Genomic DNA, 27,388 nt, shown 5'->3' with positions numbered 1-27,388 from the left:
AGCATCAACACAATGAAGAAACTGCATCAACTAACGGGCAAAAGAAGGAGCTAGCATCAAAATGGCAGGATCATATTCACACATAACAGTATTAACCCTAAATGTAAATGGGCTAAAGGCCCCAGTCAAAAGACACAGACTGGCAAATTGGATAAAAAGCCCATCAGTATGCTGTATCCAGGAAACCCATCTCACTTGCAAGGATACACATAGGCTTAAAATAAAGGGATGGAGGAAGATTTACCAAGCAAATGGAGAGCAAAAAAAAAAGCAGGAGTTGCAATCCTAGTCTCTGATAAAATAGACTTTATACCAACAAAGATCAAAAGAGACAAAGAAGGACATTACATAATGGTAAAAGGATCAATGCAACAAGAAGAGCTAATGATCCTAAATATATATGCACCCAATAAAGGAGCACCCAGATACATAAAGCAAGTTCTTAATGACCTACAAAGAGACTTAGACTCCCACACAATAATAGTGGGAGATGTTAACACTCCACTGTCAATATTAGACCAACGAGACAGAAAATTAACAAGGATATCCAGGACTTGAACTCAGACCTGGACCAAGCAAACCTAATAGACATTTACAGAACTCTCCACCCCAAATCCACAGAATATACATTTTTCTAAGCACCACATCACACCTACTCTAAAATTGACCACATAATCGGAAGTAAACCATTCCTCAGCAAATGCAAAAGAACAGAAATCATAACAAATAGTCTCTCAGACCACAGTGCAATCAAGGTAGAACTCAGAATTAAGAAACTTAACTCAGAACCACACAGCTTCATGGAAACTGAACAACTGGCTCTTGAATGTTGATTGTATAAACAATGAAATGAAGGCAGAAATAAAGATGTTCTTTGAAACCAACAAGAGCGAAGATACAACATACTAGAATCTCTGGGACACATTTAAAGCAGTGTCTAGAGGAAAATATATAGCAATAAATGCCCGCATGAGAATCAAGGAAAGATCTGAAATCAACACCCTATCGTCAAAATTGAAAGAGCTAGAGGAGCAAGATCAAAAAAACTCAAAACCTAGCAGAAGACAAGAAATAACTAAGATCAGAGCAGAACTGAAGGAGACAGAGACACAAAAAAAGCCTTAAAAAAAATCAATAAGCCGGGCGCGGTGGATCACGAGGTCAAGACATCGAGACCATCCTGGTCAAAATGGTGAAACCCCCTCTCTACTAAAGATACAAAAAATTAGCTGGGCATGGTGGCGCATGCCTGTAATCCCAGCTTCTCAGGAGGCTGAGGCAGGAGAATTGCCTGAACCCAGGAGGCGGAGGTTGCGGTGAGCCGAGATCGCGCCATTCATTGCACTCCAGCCTGGGTCACAAAAGCGAAACTCCATCTCAAAAAAAAAAAAAAAAAAAAAAATCAATAAATCCAGGAGCTGGTTTTTCAAAAAGGTCAGCAAAATAGACTACTAGCCAGATTAATAAAAAAGAAAAGAGAGAATAATCAAATAGATGCAATAAAAAAAATAAAGGGGATATCACCACAGATTCCACAGAAATACAACCATCAGAGATTATTACAAACAACTCTATGCACATAAACTAGTAAACCTGGAAGAAATTGATAAATTCCTGGACACTTGCACCCTCCCAAGCCTAAACCAGGAAGAAGTCAAAACCCTGAATAGACCAATAACAAGGACTGAGGTTGAGGCCACAATTAATAGCCTACCAACGAAAAAAAGGCCAGGTCCAGATGGGTTCACAGCCAAATTCTACCAGACATACAAAGAAGTGCTGGTACCATTACTTCTGAAACTATTCCAAATAATCCAAAAAGAGGGAATCCTTCCCATATCATTTTATGAGACCAACATCATCCTGATACCAAAACCCGGCAGAGACTCAGCAAGAAAAAAAAACTTCAGGCCAATATCCATGATGAACATAGATGCAAAAATCTTCAATAAAATACTGGCAAACTGATTGCAACAGCACATCAAAAAGCTTATCCACCATGATCAAGTAGGCTTCATCCGGGGATGCAAGGCTGGTTCAACATACGCAAGTCTATAAATGTAATTCACCACATAAACAGAACCAAAGACAAAAACCACGATTATCTCAATTGATGCAGAGAAGGCCTTTGACAAAATTCAACAGTTATGCTAAAAACTCTCAATAAACTCTAGGTATTGATGGAACGTATCTCAAAATAAAAACTATTTAAGACAAACCCACAGGCAATATCATACTGAATGGGCAAAAACTGGAAGCATTCCCTTTGAAATGTGGCACTCGACAAGGATGCACTCTCTCACTACTCCTATTCAATATAGTATTGGAAGTTCTAGCCAGAGTAATCAGGCAAGAAAAAGAAATAAAGAGTATTCGGTTAGGAAAGGAGGAAGTCAAATTGTCTCTATTTGCAGACGACATGATTGTCTATTTAGAAGACCCAATTGTCTCAGTCCAAAATCTCCTGAAACTGATAAGCAACGTCAGCAAAGTCTCAGGATACGAAATCAATGTGCAAAAATCACAAGCATTCCTATACAGCAATAACAGACTTAGAGCCACATCAAGAACGAACTGCCATTCACAATTGCTACAAAGAGAATAAAATACCTAGGAATACAACTAACAAAGGATGTAAAGGACCTCTTCAAGGAGAACTACAAACCACCACTACTCAATGAAATAAGAGAGGACACAAACAGATGGAGAAACATTCTATGCTCATGGTTAGGAAGAATCAATATCGTGAAAATGGCCATACTGCCCAAAGTAATTTACAAATTCAACACTATCCCCATCAGGCTACCAGTGACCTTCACAGAACTGGAAAAAAACACCTTAAACCTCATATGGAACCAAAAGAGAGTCCGCATAGCCAAGTCAATTCTTTTGGGGGCCTCACACTACCTGACTTCAAACTATACTGCAAGGCTACAGTAATCAAAGCAGCATGGTACTGGTACCAAAACAGAGATACAGACCAATGGAGCAGAACAGAGGCCTCGGAGGCAACGCTACACATCTACAACCATCCAATCTTTGACAAACCTGACAAAAACAAGCAATGGGGAAATGATTCCCTGTTTAATAAATGGTGTTGGGAAAACTGGCTAGCCATGTGCAGAAAGCAGAAACTGGACCCCTTCCTGACACCTTATACTAAAATTAACTCCAGGTGGATTAAAGACCTAACACCATAAGAACCCTGGAAGAAAACCTAGGCAAAACCATTCAGGACATAGGCATAGGCAAGGACTTCATGACTAAAACACCAAAAGCATTGGCAACAAAAGCCAAAATAGACAAATGGGACCTAATCAAACTCCAGAGCTTCTGCACAGCAAAAGAAACAGTTATTAGAGTGAATTGGCAACCAAAAGAATGGGAAAAAATTTTTGCAATCTACCCATCTGACAAAGGGCTAATACCCAGAATCTACAAAGAACTAAAACAGATTTACAAGAAAAAAACAAGCTCATTCAAAAGTAGGTGATGGATATGAACAGACACTTTACAAAAGAAGACACATATGAGGCCAGCAAACATATGAAAAAATGCTCATCATCACTGGTCATCAGAGAGATGCAAATCAAAATTACATTGCGATACCATCTCACGCCAGTTAGAATGGCGATCATTAAAAACTCTGGAGACAACAGATGCAGGAGAGGATGTGGAGAAATAGGAACACTTTTACACTGTTGATGAGAGTGTAAATTAGTTCAACCATTGTGGAAGACAGTGTGATTCCTCAAGGACCTAGAAATAGAAATTCCATTTGACCCAGCAATCCCATTACTGGGTATATAGCCAAAGGATTATAAAGCATTCTATTATAAAGACACATGCACACGTATGTGCATTTCAGCACTGTTTACAATAGCAAAGACTTGGAACCAACCCAAATGCCCGTTGATGATAGATTGGACGGGGAAAATGTGGCACATACACACCATGGAATACTACGCAGCCATCAAAAACGATGAGTTCGTATCCTTTGTAGGGACATGGATGAACCTGGAAACCATCATTCTCAGCAAACTGACACAAGAACAGAAAATCAAACACTGCTTGTTCTCACTCATAGGCAGGTGTTGAATAATGAGAACACATGGACACAGGGAGGGGAGCATCACACACTGGGGTCTGTGGGGAGGAACTAGGGGAGGGACAGCATCGGGTAGGGAGTTGGGGAGGGATAACATGAGGAGAAATGCCAGCTGTAGGTGATGGGGAGGAAGGCAGCAAACCACACTGCCATGTATCTACCTATGCAACAATCTTGCATGTTATTCACATGTACCCCAAAACCTAAAATGGAATAAAATATATATTAAAAATAAAAATAAATAAAAGTTGTACCTTGAACCTTGATATGGCCAAATTTTTGTTTTGTGTTCAGATACTAATTAACTTTGATAGTCTGGGATACTGCTCCATCTTGTGACAGAAATTAGTGTCTCTAGGTGATATTCTACAGTAATTTGTTTTTTGTAGCTCAATTTCAGAAAGCTGCCTTTTTTGGAAAATTATCTAATAGTCTATGTCCAGATTGTCTTTAGTAACAATGTCACTCTTTGAGAAACTCAAAAAATCTTCAATTTCTGTCTCTTTAGGTTTACCGAACTAATCAGTGTGCTGGAGAGTTTGTGATTACATTTCCAAGAGCCTACCACAGTGGTTTTAACCAGGGTTTTAATTTCGCTGAGGCTGTTAATTTCTGCACTGTTGATTGGGTATGTAATTACAACTTAGTGAGCCTTTTCAAATTTATTGTTTTTCCTGAGGAAATGGAATATAATGTTTTAAAATGTCATGTGGGCTGGGTGCAGCGGCTCACTTGTGTAATCCCAGCACTTTGGGAGGCTGAGGCAGATGGATCACCTGAAGTCAGGAGTTCAAGACCAGCTTGGACAACATGGTGAAACCCTGTCTCTACTAAAAATACAAAAATTAGTCAGCCATGGTGGTGGGCGCCTGTAATCCCAACTATACTTGGGACACGGAAGCAGGAGAATTGCTTGAACCCAGGAGATGGAGGTTGCAGTGAGCCAAGATCGTGCCATTGCACTCCAGCCTGGGCAACAGAGTGAGACTCTGTCTCAAAAAGATAAATAAATGTCACATGGATAGTTGCCTTGACCCATTTCTGCTCAACTGGTCAGTCTGCAGATTGTTTACCAGTCCACAATGAGATAAAGCACTTGTACCACAGTGTAAATCAAGCATGAATTACCTAAGCGTACTGCTTCGTTCAGCTGACGTTTTTTCTTTTGTAGCAACACTTGATGAAGAAAGGAGTCTGTTGATTTACATTCTGGCTGGGGCTCAGCATCTCATTGCACACTGATAAATAATTCCAGTGAAAGGCTATACTTTGTATAGTACCAGCTTAAATTGTCTACAGTACGACAATTTAAGGACACATTTCTTTTCGGTTAGTTGTAAAGTTTTTTATATTTGTATTAATACTTTTCATTTACCTAAAAAGATCTAGATTAAGTTAATTAATCTAATTAATTATAACTTGGTTGCAATGATACTTGCTATATCTATACTTATTTCCCATTATGTAGTTTTTGGTGTATTATTCCCTGAAGTAAGTTGATCATACCAATTCAGTACAATTGTGCTGAATATATTTCAGGAAATATGTAAGTTCATACTTCTAATTAGATTCTGCGTTATTGTAGATATTAATACATTGTTAATACATTTGGTCTTTTAAAAAAAACAACAATTTTTAATTAAGATATGTAACATGCCAGATCTTTGGGTTGTAAAGATAAATAAGTCCTAGGTCCTAGGCTAGGAATCTTAAGAGTCTGGAATTTTGTTTGTTTATTTTTTTATTTTTGTTTAAGTTTTTGAGACAGAGGCTCACTCTGTCACCAAGGCTGGAGTGCAGTAGTGCAGTTGTTGACCTTGCAACCTTGACCTCCCAGGCTCAAGCAGTCCTCCCACATCAGCCTCCTGAGTAGCTGGGACTACAGGTGTGTACCACCACACCTGACTAATTTTTATATTTTTTGTAGAGATGGGATTACACCATACTGCAGACTGGTCTCCAATTCCTAGACTCAGGCAAGGCTTGGCCTCCCAAAGTGTTGGAATTACAAGTGTGAGCCATCTACCTGGCCCAGAGTCTGGTTTTAGGGTGGGTAAATGATAATGTGTTATGACCCACAGTGTGTTTGGTAATTTGATAGTATGGGTCAGAAGTGTTTGGAAATATAAGAAAGATGAATGTTGTATATTTATTTCTGTCTTTTGATACAGCTGCCATTAGGCCGGCAGTGTGTGGAGCATTATCGCTTGCTTCATCGATACTGTGTGTTTTCCCATGATGAGATGATCTGCAAGATGGCTTCCAAGGCTGATGTACTAGATGTTGTAGTGGCTTCAACTGTTCAGAAAGACATGGCCATTATGATTGAGGATGAGAAAGCTTTAAGGGAAACTGTCCGTAAATTGGTAAGGCTTATGGAAATCCAACTGCGTGTTGCCATTAGGTACTAGTAAAATTCTTACACACTTTAATATCATTTCAAGTAGTCTTTTTAAAGCCTACTTTTTTTGAGGCCATTTTAATAGATATATAGTAGTATTTCATGGTTTTAATTTTTATTCACTATCTTATTTGCCACCTGTCAGTCTCTTTGAAGTAGCTGTTAAATGTTTTGCCCCTTTAAAAAAAATGTTTTGTAGAGACAGGGTCTCACTGTGTTGCCCAGGCTGGTCTCAAACTCCTGGGTTCAAGCTACTCATCCCATTGTGCTGAGATCATAGATATGAGCCACCACACCTGGCTTGCCCTTCGTTTATTAAAAATTTGGATTGTTGTAATAATTCTTTATGTATTCTGGATACTTGTTTGTTTGTTTGTTTTTTAATCAGATGGGGGTTTTATTTTCTCCCAGTCTGTGGCTTGTCTTCGATTCTTCTACCATTGTCTTTTAGCAAGCAGAAGGTTTTCATTTTGATGAAGTCCAGTTTGTTGATTATTTTCTTGTGTGAATCATGTTTTTTTGGTTTCCTATTTAAGAAATCTTGCTTAATCTGAAGTTACAAAGATTTTCTCCTACAAAGTCATCTAGAATTTCGTAGTTCCACACTTTACATTTAAGTCTTTCACCTATTTCAAGTAATTTTTGTTTTTCAAAGTATGAGTCAAGGTTAATTTTTTTGCATGTGGATATCTAGTTCTTCCAGCAGCATTTCTTGAAAAAACTGTCTTTTCTTCATTAAATTGCTTTGGTACCTTTGTTGAAAATCAATCCACCCCATATGTATGTCTATCTGTTGTATTCCGTTGATCTGTGCATCTAATTCTCTTGCTCATACCAAATGTTTTTGATTACTATAGCTTTTTAAGAAGTCTTGAAATCAGGTAGTATGAGTCTTCTACCTTGTTCTTTTTAAAAATTGTTTTGTCTCTTTTACTTTTTTCATGTAAATTTTATTATCAGCTTATTAATTTCTACCAAATCAATTCCTGTTGGGATTTTGATTGAGACTGAATTAAACTATGGATAGTTTGGGGGATGATTGATATCTTAATAATATTGAGTCGACTGGATGCAGTGGCTTAACGCCTATAATCCCAGCACTTTGGGACGCCAAGGTGGGCAGATCATGAGGTCAAGAGATTGAGACCCTTCTAACCAACGTGGTGAAACGCTGTCTCTACTAAAAATACAAAAATTAGCTGGGTGTGGCAGTGCATGCCTGTAATCCCAGCTACTCAGGAGGCTGAGGCAGGAGAATCCCTTGAACTTGGGAGGCAGTGGTTGCAGTGAGCCGAGATCGTGCCATTGCACTCTAGCCTGGGTGACAGAGCGAGACTCCATCTCAAAAAAAATTTTTTTTGAATCTTCCAGTTCTTGAACATAGTAAAATTTTATATTGCATGTTTTTTGGCACTGTTATAAATTGTACTTTTAAAACTTTGAATTTCTAATTGTTTATTGCTAGTATTTAAAGAGACAGTTGACTTGTATATTGGCCTTGTCTCCTGAGACCTTGCTAGAAAATACTTAATTTCCACAAGCTTTTTCATGGATTCTTTGGGAATAACAATATCTGCAAATAGTCGTACTAAATTTTTTTTTTAATGTGCCTCTTTGGGTAGAATCCTAGAATATTGGCTCTCTGTAGCCCATTGTAGTTTAACAGCAGGTCACCTACCTTCCCCCCTTATATTTTACAGTTGGGGAAAACAGTGCCCAGAGGATTTATGTGACTTACATAAAAAATAGTAGCTCATTTTTAGAACTCTGAGTCTAAATTTTTTTTTCCAGATATGAAATTTACAAATTAAAATTGGGTATGAAGTACATGATTCATTCTCAACTAAAATCCTTAGAGTTGGTCCTTAATCTTATTTTAAACAAAAATTTAAATCTCTCTATCCCATGAAGTCCTTTTTAATGACCAATTCCAGAATAAAACCAGAATCTACAAATTAGCATTTTCCTTACCTTCCTCATCTTTGTTGGTCCATATAATGGACCAATGGAAATAGTTAAAAGGTTAAAATACAGGATAAGAGAATAAAACAAGCCCAATGTTTCATAAACTGACTGGCATTCTCAAGGCTGGATTAGGATCCAGTTTTAGATAAGGAAAAAAGGTGATAGAAGTTTGGTCTTTGAATGACAAAAGGCATATCCAAGTAGGGTTCTCTAGATGTATGGTGGTACAGATGATGTTGAAATTTACTAGTTCAAGACCTTATTTTTCCTGACAGTCTTTAGTTAGGAAATGTTTTTTTATGACTTTAGTCTTTCTTCCTATTGCACAAATTTTCTAACTATTCAGGTAATGACATCCTTTTAGATAACTTCCTGTAAAAGGCTGAGACCACTCAGCATCTTCCCAAACTCAGCGATTTCTGCATGAGTTTTTTCCAATTGTCCCATCGTCTTCCATTTCATTTTTGTCCTTTTAATAGATTCTCCATATGTCCTCAGAAGTAGGAAGCATATTCCTTTCTTTTGCTCTTATCTATACCCAAAATGTGGACAAGGCTAATTTGGAGTAGAGTAGACAGCTAACCTCAGTAGTTTTAGAGTCCTGTGGTGTTCATACTGAGATCAAAATGGCCAAACATAAGGACCTGCCTTGTCTAACAAGGAGATCTCCCTAGGCAAATGAACTTGCCTATATTTCCTAGGTCATTTGTTACCTTGTATGCCACACATTTTAAATCATGCATCCCTATTTTGGCAAGGTTTTTTTTTTTTTTTGAACTCAAGTACTACTGCATGCTCATCTTGGGCTGGTGGATTATATTATCCTTTGGAGGTCTCTAAAGTACACTTTGTTTTAGGGCGTGATTGAATCAGAAAGAATGGATTTTGAGCTATTGCCAGATGATGAACGTCAGTGTGTAAAATGCAAAACTACATGCTTCATGTCTGCCATCTCCTGTTCTTGTAAACCTGGCCTGCTTGTTTGCCTGCATCATGTAAAAGAATTGTGTTCCTGTCCTCCTTATAAATATAAATTGCGGTAAGTAAGAAGAATGATTTTTTTTTTGACCCTATGGAAAACAGTTGATCCTTACTAAAAAGCTCAATGATACCCCAGTTCTAAGGCTGAAATGTTAAGTCTAAAACATCTAGTTTTCTCCAAAGCTACACATGTCAAAGCTAAGTCTGGTGGTATTATTTCCAGGTATAGGTACACACTGGATGATCTCTACCCTATGATGAATGCATTGAAGCTTCGAGCAGAATCTTACAACGAATGGGCCTTGAATGTGAATGAAGCTTTAGAGGCAAAGATCAACAAGAAGAAAAGTATGTGAAGCAGAAAGTGACTTGGTGATTGGCAAATTGGGGCTCATTGTGATGTAATCAAATTAAAATCAACAAAACATTGCTTTAAACAGTCTGACTTCATCCTTAGCCCCTCTATATAGCCAGGTTTACAGAGCACTAGCAGAGAAGGTTTAAAATCATCAGTGGATAAGGCAGATAGATGAGGCAGTGGATAAGGCAAAATTTGCATCACAGTGAAATTTTGGTATGCGAGTTGTGCAACATTGCTTATTTATCAAAAAAGTACTGTTAGGAAACCTTTATTTTTGTCTTAGAAAAAGTAATTTCACATTTCATACAAAGCCTTTGAAAGCTTTTTAAAACTTCAAGACAAAACATCTGTGACAAAGGCAGCGTTGATACTAAATCAGAGTCTCTGAAATGATAGTTTATCACTTCTTAGTTCTAATTAAGGTTAAGGTCCCTGGTACTTGTCAATACCTTTGAAAGTTGCTGCTACCCTTTTTATCTCTCTTTTTCTCTTATAAAAATAGAGGTTTTTTGTTTTTGTTTTAAATTTTAAGCTCAGGGATACATGAGCAGATTTGTTTCATAGGTAAACTTGTGTCATGGGCGTTTTGTTGTGCAGATTATTTCATCACCTAGATATTAAACTTAGTACCCATTAGTTATTTTTCTGGATCCTCTTCCTTCCTCCTGCCCACCAGCCTCTAATAGGCCCTACTGTGTGTTGTTCCCATGTATGTGTGTGTTATTCCCCTCTACACATCTCTGTGTTTTCATCATTTAGTTCCCACTTATATGTGAGAACATGCAGTATTTGGTTTCCTGTTCCTGTGTTAGTTTGCTAAGTATAATGGCCTCCAGCTCCATCTACGTTCCTGCAAAGGACATGAGTTCATTCTTTTTTATGACTGCATAGTATTCTGCATAGCCATATTTTATGGCTGTGGTACATATGTACCACATTTTCTTTTTTTTTTTTTTTTTTTATGTCCTGAGAGTAGTGTCCAGTTTGCTAGTGCTCCAAGAGACCGGTGCAGTTTCTGCCTGGCATTCTGTGACCTAATTTTGGAAGCATCACTGCGTTTTTTTCTAGAGAAGATGACATAGACCCTGCCTCTTACTGGGGAGCAATGTCCAAGAATTTGGGGCCATGTTTGAAAACTGTCACCATCCCTATGATATATTCTTTTGCTGTTTATTGCCTATATCATATTTGGGGAAAAATATTGAGCACATTTCTTTCATAAATTATGTTGGTTAATGTAAATTAAAAAAATAGAAATTAAGTAAGTTTTAGAATAAATCTAGTCATTCTGAACCAGATATTTCTATTTGTTTTTTCATACTAGCTCGTTAGTAGTAGATCCAAATGAACCAGGTATTTCTTAGATATCTATCTTGCTTTCTTTTAATTTTTTTTTCTTTCTATTTTAATTTAATTTAATTAATTTATTTATTTATTTTGAAATGGAGTTTTGCTCTTGCTACCCAGACTGGAGTGCAATGGCGTGATCTCGGCTCACCGCAACCTCTGCCTCCTGGGTTCAGGCAATTCTCCTGCCTCAGCCTCCCGAGTAGCTGGGATTACAGGCATGCGCCACCATGCCCAGCTAATTTTTTGCATTTTTTTTAGTAGAGATGGGGTTTCACCATGTTGACCGAGATGGTCTCGATCCCTTGACCTCGTGATCCACCTGCCTCGGCCTCCCAAAATGCCGGGATTACAGGCTTGAGCCACCGCGCCCAGCCTCTTTTTTTTTATTTTTTAAGAGATGGGGTTTCACCATGTTGGTCAGGCTGGTCTTGAACTCCTAACCTTGTGATCTGCCCACCTCGGCCTCCCAAAATGCTGGAATTACAGGCATGAGCCACCGTGCCCAGCCTTTTCTTAGATACTTCCTTGACTTATCTTTATTGTGTAATCATAGTATCTTTTTTGTATATTAAATTCTATATATATATTTTTTTTCTTTTTCTTTCTGGCCATCCCATTTTATTTTATTTATTTTATTTTTTTTAGTGGGACGGGAGAATCACAAGGAATCAGGTGTTCAGAGGAATGTATTGAGGAGAGGTGAGGAACTAGGATGTTGAAAAGTAAAAAAAGGAGAGAAGGAGAGGAAGAAAGAGGAAGAAAAAGAGGGAGGGAGAACAGGAATATTGCTTCATTCTAAAAATGGGTATTAATAATGGCCGATCAATATTTTGTCTATTTAAAATGGAGAACTCTATAAATATTTATTGAGTCTACTTGTTCCGGATCTGAGTTGAAGTCCTGGGTATCCTTATTAATTTTCTGTCTCGTTGAGTCTAAATCTCGTTATGGGTCTTATGTATCTGGGTATTAAGATCTCTTATTGTTGGATTGATCCTTTTACCACTATCTTTGTTGCTTTGAAATCTATTTTATCAAATGTGAGAATTGCAACTCCTGGTTTTTGTTTATTTATTTATTTTTGCTCTCCATTTGATTGGTAAATTTTTCTCCAACCCTTTGTTGTGAGTCTTTGTGTATCTTTGGATATACCATTAGGTTTTGGCTGTATCTTTTGATTGGGGGATATAGTCGATTTAAACTTAGGGTTACTGCCATTTGATGTTAACTGGCTATTTTATCCATTCGTTGATGTAAATTCTTCTTTATGTTGATGCTCTTTACTTTTTGGTATATTTTTAGAAAGGCTCATACTGGTTGTTCCTTTCTATGTATAATGCTTCTTTCAGAAGCTCTTGTAAAGCAGGCCTGGTGGTAATAAAATCTCTGAGTACTTGTTTGTTCATAAAAGATTTTATTTTTCCTTCAATTGTGAAGCTTAGTTTGGCAGGATTCTAGGCTGAAAGTTCTGTTCTTTAATTATGTTGAATATTGGCCCCCACTCTCTTCTGGCTTGTAGGGTTTCCGCTGAGAGATCTGCTGTAAGTCTAATAGGCTTCCCTTTATGGGTAACTTGGCCTTATTCTCTGGCTGCCCTTAGTATTTTCTCCTTCGTTTCGATCCTGGTGAATCTAACGATTATGTGCCTTGGGGTTGCTCTTCTTGAGGAATATCTTTGTGGTGTTCTCTGTATTTCCTGGGGTTGAATAGTGTCCTGCTTTGCTAGATTGGGAAAATTTTCCTGGATAATATCTTGGAAAGTATTTTCCAGCTTGGATTCATTCTCTCCATCACATTCAGGTACACCAATCAAAAGTAGATTTGGTCTTTTCACACAGTCCCATATTTCTTGGAGACTTTGCTCATTCCTTTTCATCCTTTTTTCTCTATTCTTTTCTTGTCGTTTTATTTCATTAAGTTGGTCTTCAACCTCTGATATCCTTTCTTCTGCTTGATCCATTTTCTTTTTTTTTTTTTGAGACGGAGTCTTACACTGTCACCCAGGCTGGAGTGCAATGGTGTGATCTCGGCTCACTGCAACCTCTGCCTCCCAGGTTCAAGCGATTCTCCTGCCTCAGCCTCCTGAGTAGCTGGGATTACAGGCACATGCCATTGTGCCCAGCTAATTTTTGTATTTTTAGTAGAGATGTGGTTTCAACATCTTGGCCAGGCTGGTCTTGAACTCCTGACCTTGTGATCCACCCACCTCAGCCTCCCAAAGTGCTGGGATTACAGGCGTGAGCCACCACACGTGGCCCACATTTTCTTTACCCAATCTATTGTTAATGGGTATTTAGGTTGATTCTATGTCTTTACTGTTGTGAATAGTGTTGCAGTGAACATACATTTGCATGTGTATTTATAATGGAATGATTTATATTCCTTTGGATACCCAAAGGAATATAATGGCATTGCTTGGTCTAATATACCTTGGTATATACCCAAAGGAATATAATGGCATTGCTCGGTCTAATGGTATTTTGGTCTTTAGGTCTTTGAAGAATAGCCACACTGTCTTCCACAATGGTTGAACTAATTTATACTTCTACCAACAGTGTATAAGCATTTGTTTTTCTCCACGACCTCACCAGTATCTGTTACTTTTTAATAATAGCCATTCTGGCCGGGCGCGGTGGCTCACACCTATAATCCCAGCACTTTGGGAGGCCGGGGCGGGTGGATCACGAGGTCAAGAGATCAAGACCATCCTGGTCAACAAGGCAAAATCCTGTCTCTACTAAAAATACAAAAATTAGCTGGGCATGATGGCGCGTGCCTGTAATCCCAGCTACTTGGGAGGCTAAGGCAGGAGAATTGCTTGAACCCAGAAGGCGGAGGTTGCGGTGAGCTGAGATTGTGCCATTGCACTCCAGTCTGGGTAACAACAGCAAAACTCCCATCACCAAAAAAAAAAAAAATAGCCATTCTGACTGGTGTGAGATGATAGCTCATTGTGGTTTTAATTTGCATTTCTCTAATGATCAGTGATGTTAGGCTTTTTTTCATATGACTGTTGGCCACATGTATGTCTCTTCTGGAAAAGCATTTTTTCTTTTCGCCTACTTTTTTAAAGGGGTTTTTTGCTTTTTTTCTTGTAAATTTAAGTTCTTTATAGATGCTGGATATTAGACCTTTGTCGGATGCATACTTGCAAATATTTTCTCCCATTCTGTAGGTTGTCTGTTCACTCTGATGATAGTTTATTTCACATTTCAGAAGCTCTTTAATTAGATCCCATTTGTCAGTTTTTGGTTTTGTTGCAGTTGCTTTTGGCATCTTCATGAAATCTTTGCCTGTGTCTGTGCCTATGTCCTGAATGATGTTGCCTAGGTTGCAATCCAGGGTTTTTATAGTTTGGGGTTTTACATTTAAGTCTTTAATCCCTCTTGAGTTAATTTTTGTATATGGTGTAAGGAAGTGGTCCTGTTTTAGTCCTCTGCATATGGCTAGCTGTTATTCCAGCACCATTTATTGAATAAGGAATCCTTTCTCCATTGCTTGTTTTCGTTAGATTTGTTGAAGCTCAGATAGTTGTAGGTTTGCATTTTTATTTTTGAGTTCTCTATTCTGTTCCATTGGTCTGTGTGTCTGGTTTTGTACCAGTCCATTTCTCTATTTTAACTTGCTTTCATTTCTGTAGCCCAACATATAACTCTACCCCCTTTTATTTAGGGGAGAGGAGCAATATCATTGTCTATGAGCCTAGTGTGCTCTGCTTAAGTGAGTACACTAATTACTCAGTAAGTGGAGAATAAAATGCAGGAGGAAAATGTGGTTCAAGCCACAGTAAGATTTATATTTGCTTTTCTTTCTTTCTTTCTTTTTAAGACAGGGTCTTGCTCTGTGACCTTGACAGGAGTTCAATGGCATGATCATGGCTGACTGCATCTTTGAACTCCTGGGTTTAAGTGATCCTCCTGTTTTAGGCTGTCCAATAGTTGGGACTACAGTTATGTGCCATCGCACCTGGCTGAGGTCTTTAATTTTGTAGAGATGAGATCTTGCTGTGCTGACCAGGTACATAGGCATGAGCCACTGTACCCAGCCTAAAACGTGTCAGATCTTAATGTTTCCATAATTAAGTTCAACTTTAGGCACTTGTTTAAAGAACTCCATGCTCAGCTGGCTTGGTGGCTCATGCCTGTAATCCCAGCACTTTGAGAGGCCGAGGCAGGTGGATTACGAGGTCAGGGGTTTGAGACCAGCCTGGCCAACACAGTGAAACCTTTCTCTACTAAAAATACAAAAAGAAAATTGGCTGGTGGCGGGCGCGTGTAGTCCCGGCTACTCGGGAGGCTGAGGCAGGAGAATTGTTTGAACCCGGGAGGTGGAGGTTGCAGTGAGCCGAGGTAGTGCCTGGGCAACAGAGCGAGGCTCCATCTCAAAAAAAAAAAAACCAAAATATCTCCATGCTCAGCCACAACCCCACAAAAATCAAATCAATAAATTTATTAATAATTTAAAACATTGCAAGAATTTGTAAGTTACATTTCTAGACCAGAACTCGCAAAAGCAGTCTCCTCTGAATTTCATACCAGTAGTAATAAACGTAATGATTACAGAAAAGATGACTTTTTTCTTCATTCCTAGGCCTTGTCAGCTTCAAGGCTTTAATTGAAGAATCTGAATTGAAGAAATTCCCAGACAATGATCTTTTGCGACACCTTCGCTTAGTCACACAGGATGCAGAGAAGTGTGCCTCTGTTGCACAGCAATTGCTTAATGGCAAAAGGCAAACTAGGTATGTGCTTCTGACTGCATGAGTTTGGATTCCTTGGCACCTATGTTTGGAAACCTGTTGTTGACTCCTTCTGTCTTGAATTTCTGTGACCACTTGGGTGTGGTGGACATACATATGTTCTTATACGGCTTCCTTGGGCCTTTGTCTTTATAGATACCGATCTGGTGGAGGGAAATCCCAAACTCAGTTGACAGTGAATGAGCTCCGGCAGTTTGTAACACAGTTGTATGCTCTTCCATGTGTCCTCAGTCAAACACCATTGCTAAAGGTAACCACAGAGGGATATGTGGGAAAATACTTGGGTAATCCTGTATTTTGTAAATAAATTAGATTGACAGTACTAAGTAATCTTCTTTGATGATTAATATGTACATTTATCTGCAGATGCTTTTAATAAGACATTGAGTGGTATGTGTGTAGAAAGAGATTATAGTAGGCCCACAGAGGGGAAAAAAGTTGGAAATTTTTACTTTGAAAGTGACCTCAGCTAGTTGAAGTTGGGATAAGCTCTCCGTTATAGTCACTTAGTGTTTGCTGTCAGTTGGCTTATGTATTATCTTATTACCTATGTTATTACTAGAATAGAATTAAAGGAATGGTAAAGGATCTCATTGAATATGAATTTAAGATTCTAAGTTTTAAAGAAGCCAATTACTGAAATTACTGTTTTGATGCAACAACCTGTGTATTTTTTTAGGATCTCTTGAATCGTGTAGAAGATTTTCAACAGCATAGTCAGAAACTACTCTCTGAGGAAATGCCTAGTGCTGCGGAGCTGCAGGACTTGCTAGATGTCAGCTTTGAATTTGATGTTGAACTTCCACAGCTTGCTGAGATGCGTATCCGTCTGGAACAGGCCCGTTGGCTGGAAGAGGTGCAGCAAGCTTGCCTTGACCCCAGCTCCCTTACTTTAGATGATATGAGACGTCTCATAGACCTAGGGGTAGGGCTGGCCCCATATTCAGCAGTGGAGAAGGCTATGGCCCGGCTGCAGGAATTGCTCACAGTGTCAGAGCACTGGGATGACAAAGCCAAGGGTCTCCTCAAGGCCAGGTAAAAAAGCAAACATTTCTCTTTCTTTGGGAAGGTTGGACAGTTATCTCCATCTTAAGCATAGAGCATAGTGATTGGTATGTGGCAAGTGCTCGGTAGCTGTAGTTACTATGCATGTGGAAGATACGTAGAAATAGCTGAGATACCTGGAGCTGCTTTGGGGCCTGAATAAAATAATGTTAATTTTTTTTAATTTTACTGATTATAAAATGAATAATTCAATTGGACACACCTTCTCTAGAGTTGGTTTAATGAAATTTCCCTGGATCCTGTTAATATCCTGTCTTTGGGAGAGGAAAATATTTATAAATGGGTGAAGCTGTTTAAACTCAGTTAGCATATATGTTTCCAAGGAGTCTTACAGAGAAATGTCTGAGAGTTAATAGGGACTGTTCTGTAAGAAAACAGTGCAGATAATTTTCAACAAGAGCAGACAATGCCATTTGAAAAAATTTATTTGCCATACTGAATTTTCTTTGACATGCTATCTTTTTGGCAATCATAAGAAAAATGAACCATCATATAAAATGCTTAGTAGTCTGTGTTTGCATTTTGTAGGCCACGGCATTCATTGAATAGCCTTACTACAGCAGTAAAGGAGATTGAGGAGATCCCCGCATATCTGCCCAATGGTGCAGCTCTGAAAGACTCAGTGCAGAGAGCCAGAGACTGGCTTCAGGATGTAGAGGCCCTGCAGGTTGGTTTAAAAAAGTATATATGAATGTGTAAGTGCATCCATAAAGAGCAATATTGGAAAGTTGTTAAGAATAATGTGTTGGATTTCACTGCACAGATTCAATATTTTAGGGGTTGACCAGAAGACTAATTCTATTCATACTTATTTGGATGTATTTACCAGCTATTATCCTGACCAGTTGTCTCAAATATTTAAAGCTTAGGTAATGTAACCAACTTTTTCTGGGATCTGGGGAGTCTTTTATAACAAACTTGAGTACTTGACTGCAGATTGAGGCCAAAGAGCTAACAATGAAAAGTAGTGAGAGAAAGAGTCATTTTCTGCTTTTTGATGAGTATTATTACCTCTTATTGGCTTGTCCACAGCTTTGGAGTTCAAACAATCAGTAATAGCAGATTCAGTGAATCTAGTTATATGATTAAATGCCCAAACTAAACCCCAAGGCCCAGAATTTTCATGAAGTAGTGACTTATATGTACCCTCCCAACCCTACAAAAGAAATAAAACCTACCCTGTTCCAAAGTAATTATCCAAAGTATCCAAAGTCATTTCCACCAAGTATTTATGGTCTTATTATGGTAGATGTTACACTTATTAGCTTGTATGTAAGTTTTTTAAAAAATTAAATTAACTTATACCATTGTTGAGGTACAAAAATAATGCATTCTGTAATATGATTTTCCCAGCGTTCAGATGACTGGCTGAATGACTTAATTTGAAAAGTGTTTGATGGAGAATGTCTCCTTTATCTTTCTTGTCATCATAAACCAATAGGTCTTACTGACCTGTTGGGGAAAAAAAAAAGTCTCAAGTTCTGTTTTGTTGAAGCCTTCAGATTTTAGGAATAAAATACTGTCTTTCTTTCTGAATATTTGTGTAATTTTATGTGGTGCTAATTGGCTAGTCACTAACAAGAAGTACCAAACAGGACAATTCTAGACAAATGTTTGCAAGAAAACATCTGGGCATCTGTTCTTGTTAATAGGGAAAAGAAGATACGTTGTTTAAGGAGATTGCATAATTAAGGACTTAATCCAGCAAGCCAAAGAAAAAAACCAAGAAAGTATTAACTATGGACATAAACTTCCTTAATGAGAGTTTAGATGCAGGTGCTTGTCAATGATAGTTGGTACTGTAGTAATTAGTTTTAGTCATGGTCCTCCTTTTTACTCCATGACTGGTAGCAGCCAGAAGGTGCAGTCATGGCAATAAGGAGAGGCTGGCATGTAAAATCAGAAGGCAAGGGCATGCTTCTGTTGTGTTTATTTCCTTCATATTTTATATGTATATGCTACTTACTATGCTTGCAACAGTGCCATTAAGGGCAAAAGGCAAGTTTTGCTTCATTCCTGAAAAAGTAGCTTACATTTTTTTGCATACTATATTTAAGGACTAATAGACATAACAACAAGGAACTACTTCATATTTAGTGGATTATTTATTTTTAAATGTTATACGGTATTCTGTTTTACACATAGAAGTACTCTGATATCTAAATTAAATATAGGAATAGCATGTAATTTATGAGTCACATTCTTAAGTGTCAGTCGGAACATTTATGCCCTAACAGTTTTAATCCTGTAAGAATAAATATCAAAGGCAGTGAAATAGCAATCTACCCTATCTTCCCTAGTTGTCCCAAAAATGTCCCTTATGGCTGTTTGTCTAACCCAGGAACACACGTTGCACCTAATTGGCATCGCGTTACGTTTCTTTAATCTTGCAGTGTTTTCCTCCCCACCGCAGTTTTTCTCATGTAACTGACAGTTATCCTATGGTATGCTCTACTTTCTGGATTTGTCTGGTTGTTTCTTTGAGGAGTGTTCTATTCTCCGTATTTCCTATAAATTGGAAGTTAGTTTTAAAGCCCTGATGTAACCAAGTTAAACATTTTTTAATAGAATGAATTAAAATGTCAGGTAATATTGTATATTCTGTATTGTATCACAACAGGAGACATATTTGGATGGCCTACCATTAGTGATGCTAAGTTTTACATTGTACTGGAGTAACACCAATCCATTTCATCCTCTGTAATCTAATGCTTTTATTCTCCTTCTAGTTTGGCTATCTCTTTCTCAAAATATAGTTCCCAGACCAGCAGTATTAGCATTGGCAATAGCAGCTTCACCTGGGAACTTGTTAGAAGTGCACATTTATGGATCTTCCTCTAACCTACTGAATTAGAATATTTGGGGATGGGACTAAGGAAACTGTTTAAATAAGCCTTCCAGATGATTCTTATGCATGCTAAAGTTTGAGAACCACTGGGCTATCTCAACTAATATTTTAGTTTCCTGAATAATTTATGTTGAGTTGCTTTAATTCATCACTGGTGAGTGGATTGGAGTAAAATATTGTTTTGCTTTTTATTTGTGTAATTCAGTGTGAAAGTCTTGAGTTAGTACAAACCTTCGTTTCTGTTGAACTCCATCTTAAAAAAGAAGAAAAACCACCACCACCAAAAAAACTCAAACTAGGTTCTCTGAAGTATTTGTGTAATAAAGGAACAAATGTCACTTCTACCCCCAACATCATTGGTTAGTTGGCAGTTTATTTAATCACGATTTGTGAATTTAGCATGCTAAGATCATGAACCAATCTGAATTATGCTTTTTCTATTTTTCATAGAGGTATTCTTTTTTCCAAACTGCTATAATTTTTCTTATTAGGCTGGAGGACGTGTGCCAGTGTTAGACACACTCATAGATCTTGTTACACGAGGCCGATCTATCCCGGTACATCTGAATTCTTTGCCAAGACTGGAATCCCTAGTAGCTGAGGTTCAGGCATGGAAAGAATGTGCTGTTAATACATTCTTGACTGAGAATTCTCCATATTCTCTCTTAGAGGTAAGTTTATAACCAGCTCATCTGCAAGACCTTAGATCTCCTAGTTTGGTAAAACATGCAATTCATCACGTACAAAGACGACATCATAGATTAATCTATATTCTGTGAGTTGTTATTCCAGTAAAGCCAGGGTGATTCTTCTAATCTTCTGGTGAAGCAACCTTTAAATATTTTCTTGATTCATTTAGGATAGCAGTTAGAATCCAAAGAAGAAAACTTTTTCCTGTTGGGTGAAATTCCTCTGTGTTGAAATTGGACTCTTAAACTTGACCATGCTTCACCCACCTGAATTTAGTAAGCCTGATAAATGATCTCCCCTATCTTTTAAAAGTGCTTTAGGCCAGGCTCTATGGGTCACGCCTGTAATCCTAACACTTTGGGGAGGCCAATGTGGGTGGATCAACTTGAGGTCAGGAGTTCGAGACCAGCCTGGCCAATATGGTGAAGCCCCGTCTCTACTAAAAATTAAAAAATTAGCCTGGCATGGTGGCGTATACCTGTAGTCCCAGGTACTTGGGAGGCTGAGGCAGAATCACTTGAACCTGGGAGGGGGAGGTTGCAGTGAGCCGAGATTGTGTCACTGCACTCTAGCCTGGTGACAGAGTGAGATTCCATTTCAAAAAAAAAAAAAAAAAGTTCTTTAGATGGACTTTTTATATTTTCTGTAAGCTGTTGCTTGTGCATCATGACTGGGATCAGTCAGTATGTACCACATGTTTTTTACTTGTTAATTGAATCAGGAATCAGTGGATCTTTTATGTGCCTTCTTCCATCTCCCTTTTGTAAAGGAGAGTCTCAGTATTGACTCCTGAGTCTCTCAGGAGAAGATGTTCCAAAGAAAATCTTCAGTACTAAGAAATGCACATCCTTTTTACTGCTTAGGCTTTTATTTTGGGACTTATACCTAATGCTTTATCTGAAATTTATTTTACCATTGGTTGTGCTTTGTCCCACATTAGGTGCTGTGTCCTCGATGTGATATTGGCCTTTTGGGATTGAAAAGGAAGCAGAGAAAGTTTAAGGAGCCCTTGCCAAATGGAAAGAAAAAAAGCACCAAATTAGAGAGTCTGAGTGACCTGGAGAGAGCTTTAACTGAAAGTAAAGAGACTGCTTCAGCTGTATGTAGGGGTTTTTTTTCTTCTCCTTTCTGCATTGTTGAGGAGAATAATTTTTTCTGGTTTATAGGAATTTAGAGAAGGCAAGTAGAGTAACTTGAAAGTGCTCAGTTTTACTGAAAAGACTTTTTGAAAATTGTCAAGTGTAAGAGTTTTGAATGGTAAGATGCATAGAGGTGTAAAATTTCAGGGTAGGCTTCCCAGTCAGTGTCTTGCACGGGCAGAAACAGTCTTGTCAGTGCCTGTGGATTGATCCAGGAAGGAATGCTGACTAAAGATATTGGGCTAATATTAATAGATATATGAAACTGCAGTGCCAATTTATTAATTTGCAGTAAGAAGGACATTTAAAAGTTTGCTGGATATTTTGATACTCATCTCGAAGACCTTAACATCTCTGACCTGTATTTAGTAAATACTGTTCATTCAAAGATGACAGTTTCAAGAAGATAAAGCAATGTGTAACCAATGTTACACATTGAATACCTTATCAGGATGAAAGAGGGATAGCTATGTGATGATGCTTTTAACGGCACAAAGCATTGCCCGTCCTAGAGTGGGAATGTATACCGAATGGGTTCATCCTTGGATCCAGGCATCTTCTCCCATTGATTTCTTTGTAGCTGCCAAATCTCTTGTGAGAGACATGGGTTGCCTTGATTTATTTATGTATTTTGACACAGATGTTCTTTGGTGTATATTTGTATATTTGGTTGGGTTCTAGACACATTTCTGCCATCAGAGGTCCTCCATTACATCTGGTTCATTTTTATAAAGACTAACTGAAAGTTACAGTCTCTCTCTCCTGAGATAATATATATGTTGGTTTGAAACTTTATATGCAGTATCTTTCATAGATTTTAGTCTGTGCCCATCTAGTCTTTAGACCCCTGGTTTAAGAATTCTCCCTACACATTATCTGTTAATTTGTGGTAGAATTCAAAGATTAGTCATTTCCTTTCCATCTCTAAGCTGTGAGAAGTTACCTTGTTATCATATAACCCACACATATTACCTGTGTATTATATTTACAACATAAGTGGATTTTTAAAAAATTGTGTCCACAACCTTGTTCATCCTTTTATACACACACACACACACACACACACACATACATACATATACACCAAAGGTCTTTTGCTTTTAGGGTTTTTATTTTTTTAAGAGACAATAGTTTATTCTGGCCTCGTAAGGGTGCTTCACCTGGTGAATCATGATGGATCTAAAGTGGATAGATGTGATCATTAGAAACGGTTTAACTGTGACACTTTTTTTTGAGAACTTGTTTACTATGTGTCAGGCAAAGAGTGCCCTTAACTTGTCATCTCAGCCCTGTGAGGCATGCACTATTATCACCTCTGTTTTACACATGCAGAAATAAGAAATATAGCCACAGTGGAATATGTGACCCCAGGTCACCCACACAGCTTAGTATGAGGCAGAGTCAGGATTTGAATACAGATAGTAATCTACTCAGGATCCTATGCTCTTAACCTCCAGGACTTTGAGTTTTAGGGAAAGGCTGAGTTCTCTATGACATCATCTTTGATTGTTAACTCTTTTTCAGATGGCAACTCTTGCGGAAGCTCGCTTAAGGGAAATGGAAGCCTTGCAGTCTCTCAGACTTGCCAATGAAAGGAAATTGCTCTCGCCTGTCCAAGATGTGGATATAAAAATCTGCCTATGTCAGAAGGCCCCAGCTGCCCCTATGATCCAGTGTGAACTCTGCAGGGATGCTTTCCACACCAGTTGTGTGGCAGTACCCAGTATTTCACAGGGTCCCCGAATCTGGCTTTGTCCCCATTGTCGGAGGTCCGAGAAACCTCCATTAGAGAAAATTCTGCCCCTGCTTGCCTCCCTGCAGCGAATCCGAGTTCGTCTTCCTGAGGGAGATGCACTTCGATATATGATTGAAAGAACCGTGAACTGGCAGCACAGAGCCCAGCAACTACTTTCATCAGGGAATCTTAAATTTGTGCAAGATCGAGTGGGCTCAGGACTGTTATATAGCAGATGGCAAGCCTCAGCAGGACAGGTGTCAGACACAAACAAGGTGAATCTGGACTCTTCTTGTTGGGTTATTGGGATTTTTGCAAAGCTCTGTACCTTTCTCTTGAAACTGTAGCTTTGGTGTTGCTATTCCCTTGGGGATCACTTTACCGTTACCAGCACCCACTTTACCTGTAGCTTCCCACTTCAAGAACATGCAGGTATCCCATATTCTTTTAGTTTCCTCTGCTTCTAATAGAAGTTGTTTCTCAGGCATTGTTTTTATAGAACACATATTTACCTTTTTACAGATACAAATAATTTTTTCGTTTATATGTGTGCTGACCCATATATATTTTACATATACATATATGATGTATCTTTAAATCTTTGCTTGACTAAAAAGTTTTTTACCCTGCTGCTTCTCATGTAAGTCAATTAGTAGAAAGGGAAGGTGCTTCCTGCCTCTTAAATCTCTTTTTGGAAGATAAGTTTTTGGAAGCAGTGTTTGAGCACTATGTTATTTCAGAGGAGAACTCCTGGGTTTCACACCATTTGCGATCTTTCTCTTTTGACTGTCACTGGATGGATAGAGTTTTCTGTCATCCTCCATAGGTGGCTGCAGTAAAAGAATGTAAAGACAACAAAAAAGAACAATCAGAAAGTCAGTATTCAATTTTTTTAATAAGGTTAATCTGATGTTTTTTAATTTGATACATATTTTTGTACCAGAGATATCACAACTCTCTTGTGCAATGTGAGTATAGACACATGGATTATATGAGTTAAATTGTTGCTAAGATCAGAGATGCGGACCAGAAAAAATAGTCTCTCTGTCCTATTTGTTTCTTTGGTGTTTTATTTCTTTTCAGGCTTCTGAAATATAGTGCCCGACACATAGCAGATGATGAATCAAATATTTGTTGCATAGATGAGTTGTGGCATCTGTGCACACTCCCAAAGTGGAGTCATTGGTGTTCTTTAACCAGGAGGTGCTAGGAGTTTACCTTTCTTATTAAAGGGAAAGGACACAACTATTACTTATTAATTCATGTTCAAAGAAGTGTTTCCCCTAGCTCCTTTAATAAAACACTAAGGAAGATAGGGAAGTGGTTATGGATGATTTCTGACAGGTCCTCATTTGGTTTACTCAGAGGGATACATATGTGTTCATTGTATTTTAATCTTCAATAAGGAGAATTAGAAAAAGATTAAAAGGCTATATGATCTGTTCTTACACTGAGAAAATGGCTTATTTCCCAGTGGTCTTTACATCTCTGAAATCAGTCCAAGTAAAACTGGAAAGATTAAAGGCTTGGTCTTTGGGAGGATATGAGTTGATCTGGCCAGTTACGAAATGCCAGGAGACTCTTCAGTAGGGGAAAATCAAGTTTTTTTTTCCTAGTTGCCTGCCTGGGTAATGCAAGCTAGTGTCATTGGACTAATGGGAGTATTTTTAATCCTGAAGAGATTTCATTATAAAACTTTTTCCCTCCATTAGGTATCTCAGCCTCCTGGCACAACATCATTTTCCTTGCCTGATGACTGGGACAACAGAACCTCATATTTGCACTCTCCCTTCTCTACTGGATGGAGTTGTATCCCCCTCCATGGTTTGTATTTTGTTATTATTATGTTAAGGGCTGGATAGTAATGAGTTATCTTGTATCACTAGATTTTTGTTATAGATGATCAAGTACCATAAAAAAGGACTTTATGGCCGGGTGCGGTGGCTCACAGGTAATGCTAGCACTTTGGGAGGCCGAGGTGGTGTATCACCTGAGGTCAGGAGTTCAAGACCAGCCTGGCCATCATGGTGAAACCCCATCTTTTTTTAAAAAAAAAAAAAGGACTTTATGGTAAAATATAGGCTATACAGTATTTGCAGAATAGGGAAGGGATCCTATTTGAAGGCTTCTAAATGGAAAGGAAAAGAGAGAAAGGCTTTATATCCATTGTCCTCAGGGATTATAAAGGGTTCATGCCACACCAACTGATAATTAGACACTGGTGTCTAAGTCACAGGCTCCCTTGTTGCTTCAATCCTTAGGAGACTTGTGGAGAATCTTAGGGATAATCCACATTTGCTAGAGTACTGATCCTTAGTCACAGCATCTCCTTGTATGTCTAGTAATGTGGTTAGAGCTCCTTGATCTACTCAGACTGTTCATACTGTGGGCCATCAGTTTGTTTCTATGCTTTCTTTCTTTCTTTCTTTCTTTTTTTTTTGATGGCCTATAGACTAAGTATCATCTGATGTTTCTATGCTTTCTATTAGAAGCCATCAAGGCAGAAGTACAATCTCTTCATCAGCAATAAGTTACATGAGAAGGGGATTTAGTGTAGAATTAATACTAGTAATCAGAAGACTTAGGAAATCTAGTCTTCATTCTGTTTATTGTGGTTTTAGGCACATTAAGTAAACCTCACTTAAACTGAAGGTAATTTGCAATTTAAGAAGGAGAGGGAAGTAGTATGAGGGGCAGTCCTTCTGTTTGTCTCATAGATCCAATTGTGAATGTGAAACACCCTTTGTTGTTAACATTTTGATTTGGTCTGTCTTTAACAGGTGTTAGTCCAGACGTGAATGAACTATTGATGGAAGCCCAGCTGCTCCAGGTATCCCTTCCTGAAATTCAGGAACTTTACCAGACTTTACTTGCAAAGCCAAGCCCTGCTCAGCAGACTGACAGAAGCTCACCAGTGAGACCCAGCAGTGAGAAGGTGAGTGTCTGAGAGGCTTGTGGGCAAGGCACAGTCTGAGGTGGAGGTATGCTTTTTAGTGTCATTCCATCTAAATAGTTTGGTGAATGAGATGGTATCTTTGATCCAGAAAAGGATGCAAACTCTCTACCTCACATTTCTGCTCCTAAGGCTGTCAGTGAGAAGATAGGTGCTGGATATCATCTGCTACGGTTTGGGTATGCAACCTGGATTTTGTTCCTGTTTTAAGTCACTGTGTGAATATTTTTTTTCTTTTTAGCAAATGCCTCCTCATCATTCCCAAGTGTTAATGGTGAGAAGCAGGGTTATTTTTCCCCTGTAAGAGAAATACTGTAAGGATGATTGGAAAGACATTTTGGGATAAACTCTTAGAATCAAAGATATTCCTAGAGTCAACATTTTAACATGCTTTCTTTTATTCCTCCAAACCTAACAAGACAACTGGTGTGAGGACTGGGTGATTAGACTGATCCATTTTGAATGCTGACTTACTTGAAGGATATTCCTTAATACTCTGTTTCTTAACATAATTAAGGATACTGCTGCTACCACTTCCTTCTAGTGAACTGACTGACCTATTACATTTAAGGCCCCTGAGAATACTACTGGGAAGCCTGAAGCTAAATTAGGGAAGAACTCTAAAGATAGCATGAGGGCTAATGCTGGCATTTAGAATTTCATTTTTTATTATGATACCAAGTAGTATGGCATGATCATTGAATGTATTCAGTTAATACACCTTCGAGTTATAAGGTATGGGGTGTACATCCTTAAAGAAGGAAGATATTAGTGTGGTTCCTCAGGAGCCTATAAGTCGAAGGATAGACAGAAACACCTAGACAGAAACACAGAGTAGTCAGTCATTCAGGGATTTGGTGAAAGGAAGACTCTTGGTGGGCACCTCTCCATCTTCTGGTATTTGTTGGCTAATTTGAAGGCTAATCACGTCTTTAACATTCCTTTTTCCAGTGATCCTTTGGTAGCACTAACAGTGACAGGGAAAGGAAGTATGTTAAACCCAAACTGGTTAAGACTGGGAGGGGGAGTGGTT

General features: G+C 38.4%; 1 protein-coding gene across 7 annotated transcripts in view; it reads left to right on the top strand.

Annotated features, from left to right (window-relative positions):
- The window catches only part of KDM5B (lysine demethylase 5B), an 85,518-nt gene that overhangs the window by 55,366 nt on the left and 2,764 nt on the right, over window positions 1–27,388 (top strand). For all 7 annotated transcript variants that reach the window (XM_002807724.7, XM_035281038.3, XM_035281032.3 and 4 more), the window contains exons 13-25: window positions 4,617–4,736; window positions 6,280–6,474; window positions 9,332–9,513; window positions 9,679–9,803; window positions 15,757–15,907; window positions 16,061–16,175; window positions 16,605–16,960; window positions 17,519–17,657; window positions 20,330–20,509; window positions 21,469–21,627; window positions 23,192–23,677; window positions 25,115–25,226; window positions 26,183–26,337. In XM_002807724.7, coding sequence (XP_002807770.2) covers window positions 4,617–4,736; window positions 6,280–6,474; window positions 9,332–9,513; window positions 9,679–9,803; window positions 15,757–15,907; window positions 16,061–16,175; window positions 16,605–16,960; window positions 17,519–17,657; window positions 20,330–20,509; window positions 21,469–21,627; window positions 23,192–23,677; window positions 25,115–25,226; window positions 26,183–26,337 — 2,475 coding nt within the window. The remainder of the gene's footprint in view (window positions 1–4,616; window positions 4,737–6,279; window positions 6,475–9,331; window positions 9,514–9,678; window positions 9,804–15,756; window positions 15,908–16,060; window positions 16,176–16,604; window positions 16,961–17,518; window positions 17,658–20,329; window positions 20,510–21,468; window positions 21,628–23,191; window positions 23,678–25,114; window positions 25,227–26,182; window positions 26,338–27,388) is intronic.

The sequence above is a fragment of the Callithrix jacchus genome, chromosome 19, assembly GCF_049354715.1.
Source record: "Callithrix jacchus isolate 240 chromosome 19, calJac240_pri, whole genome shotgun sequence".
Lineage (NCBI taxonomy): Eukaryota > Metazoa > Chordata > Mammalia > Primates > Cebidae > Callithrix > Callithrix jacchus.
Note: the sequence above shows the minus strand (reverse complement) of the source record. Positions and strands in the feature narration are given on the sequence as shown.